The sequence below is a fragment of the Sphaerodactylus townsendi genome, linkage group LG06, assembly GCF_021028975.2.
Source record: "Sphaerodactylus townsendi isolate TG3544 linkage group LG06, MPM_Stown_v2.3, whole genome shotgun sequence".
Lineage (NCBI taxonomy): Eukaryota > Metazoa > Chordata > Lepidosauria > Squamata > Sphaerodactylidae > Sphaerodactylus > Sphaerodactylus townsendi.
Genome location: NC_059430.1, coordinates 31,100,150 through 31,112,858, shown reverse-complemented (window position 1 = coordinate 31,112,858; position 12,709 = coordinate 31,100,150). Strand labels below are relative to the sequence as shown.

Here is a 12,709-nt window from a genome sequence, read left to right as displayed (position 1 = left end):
ACAGTGTACCCAGATTCTTAACATCTCCCATTTTCTAATGAATTTACTTACCAACACAGTAGAATCAAGAGGATCATGATGAAGGTCGCTGTGGTGGCTGTACTACTCATTTCTACAAAGCTAAATCTCCAAACATCCAGAAGACCCATTTTCTTTGACTTCTGTAATTGACTGGTAGACAGATCAAAAGAGGAGACGTCTATTTGGTTAGAAGATGAAAGGCTTCCACTGTTAACTCAGATGAAGATCTTCAACAAAAGAGGAACCAAGAAAGACAGTCAACATCACACTGACTCTAAACCAAAAAGGAAACTTTTTTCTAGTCTGTCTGCCTGAGGAGCCAGAATTAAGGATTTCCTGTACCAATGGGCCGACTCTCCCCCCTTTAACGAATGCTGCGTCAATAAACATTTACATAGTTGCTGCTTGAGATACCAGAGTTCAGCCACAGGTTTTGCAAGCAGAGGGATGAATAAAAGATAAGAGTGAACTATCCTCTCTCATGCGATATAGATTTAAGAGCCCAGAGGGCAACAGGCAAGAAATCGATGTCACTTCTTTATCTCTGTTTAATAGAAAATATCCTAGGCAATATGAAGACTTTGGGATGGCAAAGCTGATTAATAGGACTATTACTAGATGGACAGCTCGAAAAAATGTGCTAGTCATAGATTAAATATCAGGCAGGAAACAGTAGCGTAGGCTTCACGGTTCTGAGTCTCCCATTACTTCTGGAGCTGAACTTTCCAGTTGGCACTCAGTCATATTAACAGATGTTAGTATGACTTTGGAAGGATCATCTCCAGAAGTAAAGTGGAAATCAGACTCCATGGTCTTGGTTGCTGAGTAGGAGACTACTGACTGGACAACCATCATTGAGGGTTTTAATGGCACAGATACCCAAAACCGTCCTATGTATTCTGGTCCAAATTCTATCGAACATCATGCACTTGATCCACAAGACACTTTTTACTATGCCATAAATGAGCAGCTAGTGGCCTAACTATGTGGCAGTGTGGTGTGGTGGTTAAGAGCAGCAGACCCTAACCTGGAGAACTGGGGTTTATTCCCCAGTCCTCCACATGAAGCCTGCTGGGTGACATTGGGCCAGTCACAGTTCTTTCAGAACTCTCTCAGCCTACATGGAGGCAGGCAATGGTAAACTACCTCCAAACATCTTTTGCCTTGAAAACCCAATAGAATCATGTCACTTGATGGTGCTTTTCACCACCACAGTACTGATTTGAGTGGAAGAGAGTTAAACATATGTCTAGCTACTTATCAGCAGAATTTAATCAGAGGAATTTTATCAGTGACTAGAATTTATGTTGCACCAAATCAGCTGTGACTTGACAGCGAGTGTGTGCGTGCGCGCACACACACTCACAAACTGGCTCAAATAATTATTGTAGAATCTAAAATTGTTTCATATAACTTTTAGGACATAGTTAGGGATTTGATAGTTGAAAGCTTTGTGTATTTTAGAAGCCAACTATGTGGTCCGCTATAACATTTAGGTCCAACTAAGGGTGTTGATTCTGCAACGATATTGATTGACAAAGAATGGGGAAGGTACAAGAAGAAATTCCATTCCATCCCAGTTGCTCATTTTTGTCTTAAAAAACATGAGTAGGAGTACTTTACTTCAGTATTTGCTCTGTGTGTGTGTATGCACAGTGTAATGTCTGGCCTGGTTCACACATAGAGTCATCACTTGATGACTGCAGCAAACAATGTCAGTGGTTTATAAGGCGTGAATGAGCCATCAAAGATCACACATGAAAGTTTCTGATCACCTTGTGAACAGTGCTTTTGAATGGAGATAGTCCATGCATTCCATAATCCTTTACCAAAAGCATAGTAAACAAAGAGATAGACAGATAGATAGAAATGCATGTGTGGACAAGTTCTTGAATAAGAGATTCACGGAAGATCTTTTCTTGATCTTCCCCATCCTCCAACATTATACTTCTCATACCAGCAGCATGCTAACTTGAGTACTTATTTGCCCATATAAAATTGCTTAACACAGATATGAAGCTACTTTGCAATTCTCACAGCTTCTTGAGAGAACAATGCTCATTGTTTCATTACATTCCCACTAGTTGGGCTATGGCTGGTTTTAAGGCCATAAACCAAAACTAGTCATTCATTATCTGTTACCTTTCAACTTCTGGTGGCTGTAGCTTCTGAAAACAGATATTTACAAAGTTATGCAGATTACTTATATTTCTTAGGTGTTTATATTTTTTCAAGCAGCCCTGGGAAATGAAGATTCTAATGTATTCTCATAGAAATAAATGAGAGGAAAAAATATAGTTTATCCCAAGATAATAGCTTTGATGTAACACTCTGGGCTTCTTCAATATTCCTCTATTGTACTTTCTTCTCTTATCAGACAGGTATCATAAAGAAATAAGACTGCCTACAGAATAGAGTTTAATTTGCTATACCCAAATAATGTTTTACTGTCCGTGTCAGAAGACTATACTAACTTTTCCCCTGAATTCTCCACAGACTAAATATAAAACTTATTCAGTTCGCTAGGATTACTCAATATTTCATACACACCTGTGAACACACACATATAGACACAGAACCTTAGTATTTTACTGTATTAAGAATGTCTTCATTGTATTAAGTATGCCAAAGTTTCCAGATGCTAGCCTGGCTCAACAAATGCTCTGTCACTTCTCTAGAAAGCAGTTACCATTAAGCCTCAGGACTAGGAAATGTACAAGCCAATCAACAACTAGAGAATTTCCATGAGTCTGGCTTCAGTGTAGCCTGTTAGGTGCCTGTCTTGTGATCAAGAACCATATAATGTATGGACAAAGTATCTTGGGGCATCTTCAAGGTTAATCTGTTTAAGATGCTGTTACAGGTTTCTTGGTCCACGCACCAAAACTTTGGAACACCTTCCCCTGGGAGATTAGCCTGCCTCCCTCCAACCTTATTTTCTGCCAATTGGGAAACACATATTATTTTTTGCTTGGCGTTCCCTCACGAACTTGTATGAGTCCTCCTCCTTGTTTGTGTGTTTTTATGCGTAAACCTCTTCGTATGTCTATATATACACACAGAGAGAGATTATATCGTTTATATTTACGTATGTGTGTGTTCGATGTTTTTTATGTTTGCCACCTGGGGGACACACAACTGGGTGGAAAGGTGGCATAGAAATGTTTTTAAATAAATAGATAAATGTTGGCTGAAGGGACATAGGGAATCCTGAACGTATGGTCGTATGTTTCATTTTATAACATCAGTTCACCTTGTTCTGACCTGTTTGCTGTGAGCAGCAGCAACTATACAACAAAGTGTCTTTCTTAGCACTGGGCCCTGAGATCCGCTCATTCAGAAGTGCCAGTAGCAATCAAATCATAAAAGATGAGGCCTAGTTGTTTACCTGCAGGACTATCAGGCTCAGACCTTTGATGAGCACATTTTGCATATTCAAATTTAAGCAATGGTTGTGTGCCAGTATTAAGCCAGGAACAGCTGGGACTGTATTGTTCTATTTGTTCTATTTGGGTTCTTTCTTTCTCTTTTTCTTTCTTTCTTTCTTTCCTTCTTTCTTTCTTTGCTGGGATGTTGTACTTTGCTATCTGATTACTTTGAAAGTGCCTATTTGAAAGAATGGTTCTTTAACGGCTGTGGATGGTCCCCTGAATAGGCAATTCACCCTCAGGGGTAAGACCGAAGATGAGTGCTTGGAAGATTAGATGTGAGAAACCGCAATTTTGCAGTTTTTAAATTTAGAGATAAAAAGAGGAGGGATAGAGGGGAAAAGGGTAAGGTGAAGCACGCTGGGGTGGAGCATCCCTCCCTAGGAATCTTACTTCCACTCAGCCTCTGCTTCTATATTTGTAAGCAAAGGAACTCTTACAAAGACACCATAAATCTCCAATGCTTTGCCTACAGACACAGAGTAAGGAGAGCGCTACTCAGAGAAATGGAAGTTTGCATGGTAGTTTGATTGGTTAAAAACATTTCGCCCACCATGAGAGCGTGGAGATGAAGCAGACTGGAAATCTGAATAAACTGGATAATCACAAATTCAAAAGGGCCACTCTGTTTAATAGAGTTATTGCAGAGTATCGCAAAGCAGCAAACTGTACAGGGAATCTGTACAGGGAACACATTCATTATTTTCCCAGCATCTCTTGGGTTGACTCAGAAACTCAGTTTTAAAGACCTGCTGAAGAGGAGCAGACCAGCAAACACGTCTATCAGGACTTTGTAATCTACATTCCAAACCGTACTGTCCTCAAAGGTGACAGATTCCAGCTACAGAAGAATTAAAATTCCACTGATACAAATGGGCAAGTTAAACATATGTTCAGTCTCTCCCACTAAAACCGACATTACTAGGCGTGAAACTATATGATGATGGAGTTCTGTGACTGGAAATCTAGATAGGTTGAGGGAGGGTGGATGTGGGTTGATACTGCAGGACTAGAGAAAGGAGCTTTTTCACTACATAATATTTCTGCACTTGAATTTGCTGCCTCCTGGTGTGGGTGGACTAAAGACATCAGCCTCCTTCATCACCACTACACCATGATCCATATTAGGCCAGTTCCTGTAGCACAGGGGTAGGGAACCTTTAACACTCAAAGAGCCATTTGGACCCGTTTTCCACGGGAAAAGAAAACACTTGGAGCCGCAAATAATTTTTGACATTTAAAATAAAGATAACACTGTATATATAGGGGATTTTTTTTTACCTTTTACTCCGCTCATTCTGAGAAGCGCATGGATGTGTCCGCCCTGCTGCCTGCAGGGCGGGCAAGGATGGGGCCAGTGGCTCGGCCTCGCTGGCTGCCAGGAAAGCGCCCGCCCCGTTCGAACGGGGCGGGCGAGAGGGAAAGCCTGCGGCGTGGCCCAGCCGGCCGCGGGCCATTGGTGCGCCTGCCCTGCTGCCTGCAGGGCGGGCAAGGATGAAGCCGGTGGCTCGGCCTTGCCAGCCGCCGGGAAAGCGCCCACCCCGCTCCAACGGGGCGGGTGAGAGGGGAAGCCCACGGCGCGGCCCAGCCAACCGTGGGCAGTTGGTGCGCCCGCCCTGCTGCCTGCAGGGCGGGCAAGGATGGGGCCGGCGGTTTGGCTTGTGGAGCCGCAGTGCAAGGGCAGAAGAGCCGCATGCGGCTCTCGAGCCGCAGGTTCCCTACCCTGCTGTAGCTGAAGTAACACAGCCGAATTTCCCTCCTGTGTCACCTGTTGACCCTTCTTTCTCTCCTTCCCAACCTACCTTCCCATGCACAAACCGCCCCCTCCCCATTTTCAACTATATTTATTATTTATTCACTTCATTTATATCCTCTCTTTCTTCACAATGGTGACCCAAAGCAACTTACATCATTTCCCTCTTCTTCATTTTTTCTTCAGTTTAGTTAGATTGTAAGAGACTGTATGGGTTGGCACACCTTGGGTTCCAGTACTGTCTGAGGAGATTTGGGGAGAAGTGCCAAGGGATAACAGTGTTTCGGGAAGACCTGATGTCACTTCTGGGTGATGCGCTAAGCCCTCCCACCACCAACCTCCCCCCACCAAGATTTTATGTTCTTGATCATGGAGATAGGAGAAGTTCCAAGAGTATCACAATGTGGAGACCACTTTTCTCTCCTCAGTCCTTCAGTGGCCGGAAATTGGGGTAGGAGGAGAGTAATTCTTCTCCTGGGCAGGGAAATAGGAAGCCTAAATACACCCCACATGGAACTGGTTCTCACAAATAATGTCACCTTTGCTGAGCATGCATAGGCCTCAAGCCTGGCAGTAGCTCACAAACAGTCCCCAGACACTTGAATATAGGTTGCCTAGATATGATCTGACCCTTACTTTCTACTAATGCCTCTCACATGGTGTTTGGAAGATAAAATGAGATAACTATATGTTTTCCAGCCTACACTCCTTGGACAAAGGACAGAATGCAAATGTTGGATAAACTGCTATCTGAAGGCAGATATGACTCAAACCTGATTTGCACAATTTCTGAGGTGGCTATCATATTTTTAAGCAGGGAGCTATTCATATCTGAAAAGTTGCATACCAGAGAAAACTCTCAAACCTAGCTTTTTTTGGTTTTCTTCCAGAAGGGTTGCTTTTCCATTTTACACACGGGAGCTATTTCAAAAAGCTTTCCTACTTTAGCGCATTAACTACCACCTTATTTGTTGGGCACAGAGAGTTTGAAGAAGATGTTGAATACAAAAAGAGAAAACTACATAAGCCTTCTCCCCAGCACGAGCCCCCAAACTCCAATTAAGCCTGTAAAGAATAGCTACATTGCTGAGATTATACCACTTTTTGCTGTTGTTAAAGCAATGCTTTAGTGCATGGCATCACAATTCACCGCACCAACATCAGTAGGGATCAACCTGCATGTAAATCGCCCACGTAAGGTATTACAAATCAAGTCTAGCATTGCAACTCTTCAATATCACTGTAAAACTTGGAAAACAAGGGTTTATAACAGAGCTAAACACTAATACACATTTAACAGCAGCACCAGGAAAAAGGTAACATTGCTATAAATTCAGCTTTGTTTTTTCTACAGTATACATTTACAAGACACCGTACACTTTCAACATACAGATGTCTACATCATTTTTTTTAACCAGGGGAGAACACAGAGGTATGCAGTCCTTTTGAACTTCTCTAAAAACAGAAGGAAAGTTCAAAGAGAACAAGAGGAATCCTATGCCTTGTTTAGATGTTGCTGGGAATAATAATCATGGCATATAAAATGACAGTAAACATCAACTCTGCTGGTATTGGAAAGGCTGCATTTCTGTGTAGTCAACAGAAAGCCAGTGTTTCGTTTCTTTTCTTTTCTACCCTGCTCCAGTATAACTGGATAAATCTGCAGGCGCAGTTCAAATGACTCATTTATCCATAAAAGATCCATGCAAGACTGCAACAGTCAGTTTGCAAATATATGACTCAACTTGTCTGGCAAAGCTGATTTCTCAAGCTAAAATACCATCATTTAGACAAGTTAACCAGTTACTAAGGCATGTTTGTGAGAAATGCCAATCAACTCTTGTGCAAGCAACACAGTTGTACTTTTAAAAAAAATTCCATTTGTCACTCAACTCAGAGAAACAATGGCCCTTTCCCCACAAACCTTTTAAAATGCTTTGAGGCAAGAAATGCGATGTTTCCTCCATGGAGTTCCACATTGTTTTTAACTCCAAACATTTTATTTTCAGCCCCAAAACATTTTAAATAAATCCCCTTTTAAAAATGATTCTCTGGCTGAAATGTTTTGAAAACGTCTTTGGTCAACATACACCCTATTGGTCAATATACACACCCTACCCAATACCATGATCTGTTACGTGCTGGTTGCTATGCCAACACCAAGACCCTCCTGGCAACTATCAGGAGCTTTTGGAAGTGGGTCACTTCCTCATCGTACCGGAAATGACACCATCAAATATGGGTGTGGATTGTTCCCCCCTTTTTGGCTTGCCTGCTACTATCTGCGGAACACATCAGTGTCAGCGAGCAGCAGCAGGAAGTACTGGGAGATTGACTGCCACTGGTAGGCACCTGGGAACCCTAACCCCAACCTATCTTTGCAGTTGGTTGTGGTGGGTTTTCCAGGCTGTGTGGCCATGGTCTGGTGGATCTTGTTCCACTTCCTAACGTTTTGTCTGCATCTGTGGCTGGCATCTTCAGAGGTGTATCACAGAGGGAAGTCTGTTACACACTGTGTCCTTTTTCAGCCTCGCTCCTCACCCCAAAACTGCAAAACAGTCCCAGGTATGTCCAGGGCTGTCCTTTCTTCTGTGTTCCATGACATCTCATCCTTCTTCAGGGATCTCAGAGCAACAGTTTAGCCTTGGTGGGCTCCATTAGCCAAATATGAGGGCTGTTTCGTGGTAGAGCAGGAATATGAACTGGGCTCTTCAGTATGCCTCAGAGCAACAAAACAGCATGCCACCGGCAAGAAAAAATGGTCATATTTCAGCATCTGTACACATTTAATTTATTCCTTTTTGAAAAGGAAAGAACTTCCTCCTTTGGAACTGTGTAACTAGTTAGCGAGCTCAAATGTCATTATTGAAGTTAATCTGAAAAGTCATGCTCCGTAACAATATGGACAACCTTACCGAACAGAGACTGGTAAAGGATGGATTAACAGACAGACAGACTGCTCTTCTCCAGTCTGGCCCTTATCTACCAATCTGTTAAGCAAAGTTTCTGGCTTTCAAAGGACTTCTAACTTTTGTTTGCAAAAGAGCCACTTAAGTAGGGGGGCAGGTTCCATTAGTTTCAAGAAGGCCTGAGCCACACAAAGCCACCTTCAACAGTATCAGACCCTCTCAGTTTATGAATGTCAGTATCTATCACAGGCAGCCGCTCTCCAGGGTCTCAGCAGAAGACTTTCACATCACCTCTACTCTGTTCCACAGGAATATAGTCGTTCGGTCAGTTGAGGTGCAGCAATTGAGAAAATTGTATGCTTCCGCAGTAGAATATAGTCCTGATTAAATATGAGAATTGTTCATTTTTATGGGTTGCCTTTGTCAGAACCATTATTCTGTGTATTATTTAACATATTAAACATGCACATTGATACAAGAACATTTATATCGAAATGTATTTTTACTTTCAAATAGATGGGAGGAGCAGGGCTAGGTAGGCACTAGGACTCAGACAGAGCATTCTACAACAACTAAGGTCTGGCACGCTTTGTTCTGTGGCAGAGGAATATACAACCCTACAATCATCTTTCTGTGCATCAGAGTACCTAATCCTTTACATTGGAAAAGTTCAACTGAAGATGTCTGCGACTTTTCTAATCAGAGTGGTGGTCCACAAACCAGAGTATGGTTGTTTTTCTGGCTAAATGAATGGCACCTTGTTTATTTACATCAGGGGCATATTGAGGGGAAATGGTGCCTGAGGATAACACCTGCTCTAGGCCCCCCCATGGCCCCATGCCCCCCCCCACACTTGGGGGTGGCGCTCGGGGGCAGGAGTGGCTCGTATGAATGCCTCGTCAACAGACCAGCTCCCGAGATGCCCCCCCTGAGCCGCCCCCTCCCGCCTCCCTGCAGGTCGCCTCTTGCCCTCCCCAGGCCCTGGGGAGGACAAAAGCTGGTCTGCAGGAAGGCAGGGCACAGGGCGCTGCAGTGGATAGTCCAGGTGGCAGCCTGCCACCGCAGTGCCTGTCTGAGCTGCCTCTGCCTCCATGCTCCACCCCCGAGGGCCTGGGGAGGAAAGGAGGCGGCTTGGAAGGGCACCACAAACTGCCCACGGGGAGAGGGGGTCAAATGACCCCCAGTTCGGCATGGGGGAGCAGGGGAGTGGGGGCAATTTTGCACCCTCCATCGGTGTGCCTGGGGTCATTGGATCCTCTTTATCCCCATGGGACGTGAAGACCAGATTCTAGCTACTGTACCATTTGTGTTACAAATACTGAGCTTTGCTATTCTAGTGCTTAGGAGATTCAAAATTATTTGTCCCATCATTCTTTGAAACTAAGATAAATTTCTACAGCATTTTGAAAACCACTCCTTTATGCAACAGGTATGTGAACAAGTTGTTGTTAAATATGGTCTCTCTTAGTGTGTCTTTGTAGTTAAGTTGCATTCTGTTCCTGCTTTAACAATTTAAAAAATATATATTTGTTGCATCAATGAGCAAAGCCAGAAAAAAACAGAATTCATTTCACTTTGCAGTCACCTGGTGCTGCTCTAAGTTTTACCCAACAAATTGTCATTGTGAACAGGTCTCCTGTTTATTTTAGGGCATCTGGAAAATGTCACTATTCCCTGCTGCATTCAGAAATTCTCCACACCCACTCTCTCACTTAAAAAATATTACTGGGAGGATCATCTTTAACAATCTTGCTGTTCTCCATTTAGAGAGGCAGAGCAAGATTTGAGTCCAATAAAACCTTAAAAACCAAAAAAAGATTTCCAGAGTGTAAGCTTTTGAGAGTAACAGCTGCCTCCATTCCTATTTGACAAAGGGAGCGTTGATTCTTGAAAGCTTATACCCTGGAAATCTCATTGATCTTTAAGGAGCTATTGGACTCAAATCTTGCTCTTCTACTGCAGCTTTTTACATGCTGCAATCTGACCATACCAGTGCAGAATGGGGCACGGTTAGATTTTTTTTAAATGCTGCATACTTAAGAATGGTAACAAAATTCCTTCATAAAAATTCATAAAATTGATACTCCAGGTGCAGCAATGCTTTGGCCCTCATAAGTTGGTTATTTTGGAGAAATGTTATGCATGTAATATGGTAGTGCATCAAAGAGAGGGCTATGCAGAACTGGGAGTGTTACTTTTATGCAGGGATATTTGGGGGTGGTGGTCATGGTTTAGTACAGAGCACACACTTGGCATGTAAAGGGTCTGGGGTTGCCTGTCTCAAGGTGTCACCTAGATATCTCTCACTATTAAAGTTGATCTCCAGATGAAGCAAAAAGAAGAGTTTGGATTTATACCTTGCTTTTCTCTCCTGTAAGGACACTCAGAGTGGTTTATAAACTCCTTCCCTTCCTTTCCCCACAACAGACACTTTGGCCCTTTCCGCATGAGCCAAATACAGCGCCCTGGGGACGGCAAAAACGCCGTCCACAGGGAGCTGTTCGCAAGGGGGGCGCAGCTGCTTCCCAGCCGCACTGCCCTCGCTCCTCCCCAGCGGCACGAAGCCGCTCCCCAACCACTGGAAGGCGCCATCCCTCCCCCCTTTCCCAATTGACCTACCTTCCCTGTGACCGTCCGGTGCGTCACCGAGGCCTGGGGACACGCCCCCCCCGCCCTGAGACTCCGGAGCGGTCGCGCAGGGCAGGGGGGCGTGTCCCCTGGCCTCGGCGACGCGCCGGACGGTGGCAGGGAAGGTAGGTCCATCGTACGAACGGTCCAGGGGGGTTGGGTAGGCATCATGTACGCTGACCCGACCCCCAGAGTGGCCGTACAGAAACAGCCTTTGTGATGTAGGTGGGGCTGAGAGAATTCTTAAGCACTGTGATTAGCCCAAGGTCTCCCAGCAGGCTTCATGTGTGGGAGCAGGGAAACAAATCCAGTTCACCAGATAAATACTTTTGCTTTGAGACCTTGGTGATCCTGAGCCTCAGAATGCCACCTTGACACAAGCTGCTTTTTCTGAAAGTTTTTTTTCAAATCCATTAGCAGCCAGGAGCCAAATCAGTTGTGTCTGAAATGACGCAAAAAAAAATTAGCAACCATTTGCTCACACAGATTATACGGGCAGATTGAAAGGGGCCCTCGATACTGACAATCTAGAGATGGATTTTAAGTCACAGATTGCATAATGCCACACTAATATGCGGGTACTATTGTAAGGCATCAAAGCCCCGATATACAGCACCAAATCCAACTTTATATGCCAAAGATCTAGCCTGATTCCATTTCAGATGCTCGCAGCCAAGTTATCTTTCTTGTCTCGATATTTAATAGTGTTAGAAGTGTGTGGAGGAGGTGGTATTGATCAAAAGGACAGATTTTGTTTGCAAATGCAAAAGAAGTAAAACACCTTCCAACACTATCATTTTATAGGTGAATGTACCCACATCTATTCAAGTTCCTTCCAAGTTGCTCCTACCCACACAAACCTCATTTCATGACTGCTGCCTACTTAATATTGACAATAATTAAGGTGCCCAAGCTGTCAGATCTGTAAAAGTATTTTTGAACATGATAAGCACCATGTCAATTCTTAGCATTGCTGCTGTGTTTTTAGATCTCATAGATTGCTTTGTACCAGGCAAGCAAAATTTGATCCCACATCATCTTCTGTTCCTGTTTCTGCTACCAGTGATAACGTATCTTGACTCTAGTCTAGGGACTGCTGCTTACCAGATAGTTGCAATGTGTGTAGTATCATTTTCTTTGTGTTAGCACAGCAATCATGATTGGCGCCATGTTTTGCCGTCAAACACTGGCTTCAGACTAGATGCATACGCACAGATTTTTTGGATGGAGGAAGCACCATTTTCCCAATTGCTATCCTTGGGTGTCCAGAATTTTGCATCTAGTTCTAGATACCACCTCTTAGGAACAATAACAGTGGTCTTTTCCACACAGACCAAACACTTTTTAATTTTAATTTTTTTTACCACGCATGCATAGCTTTGAAGCCACAAAGACAGGAATCGTCACAGCCATGACTGATTTTCCAGTGATCTGATTGGCTGATAATTGTTGCCCGTGCTCCATTGCTTCCTGTCTCCTTTGTTTCTATTGGTTCCCACCCTCAGATGACAGAAGAATTATGATTGGCAGTGACTTTCTGCAGAAGACCTGAGTGGCCCAACCCAATACCTCCCGCTCCTTTTTCTTCAGTACAGTACAACACTTTAACACTGGAAAGAATTCCTCACCACCGATCCTTCTTAAAATTAACTATATAATCAATAAAAGTATAATGTTAATAAATGCAAGAATCTGCCCTGTCGCCTCACAAATGCCCCATCATGGCTACCCTCAGCTTCATAGCTTTGCATTTTCAACAGACAAAATTAAAAAAGGAATAACAACACTTTCATGGAACAGGTCAAAGCAGGCCTGTTCTGCTACATACATCTTACAATTTGCTTCCTAATTCTTTCGCCTTATTCTCCGCAGGGCTGGCCCAAAAATCTTTGGTGCCACAGTTGAATGACTTCACTGCCCTCCTACACCATAGGGAAACTTCCTCCTCCTCTTCCTTCCTGCCTCCTTGC

At 43.6% G+C, this 12,709-nt stretch overlaps 1 protein-coding gene across 2 annotated transcripts in view; it reads right to left on the bottom strand.

The window, feature by feature from the left end:
* TBXAS1 (thromboxane A synthase 1) overlaps positions 1-12,709 on the bottom strand; it is a 267,511-nt gene that overhangs the window by 246,711 nt on the left and 8,091 nt on the right. Inside the window, exons 1-2 of one of the 2 annotated variants that reach the window (XM_048502134.1) lie at positions 416-437; positions 52-248 (exon numbers count right to left, since the gene is read on the bottom strand). In XM_048502134.1, the coding sequence (XP_048358091.1) occupies positions 52-149 (98 nt within the window). In that variant the 5' untranslated portion in view covers positions 150-248; positions 416-437. Of the gene's footprint in view, positions 1-51; positions 249-415; positions 438-12,709 lie in introns of those variants that run through there. The other variant, XM_048502133.1, reaches the window with a different exon arrangement.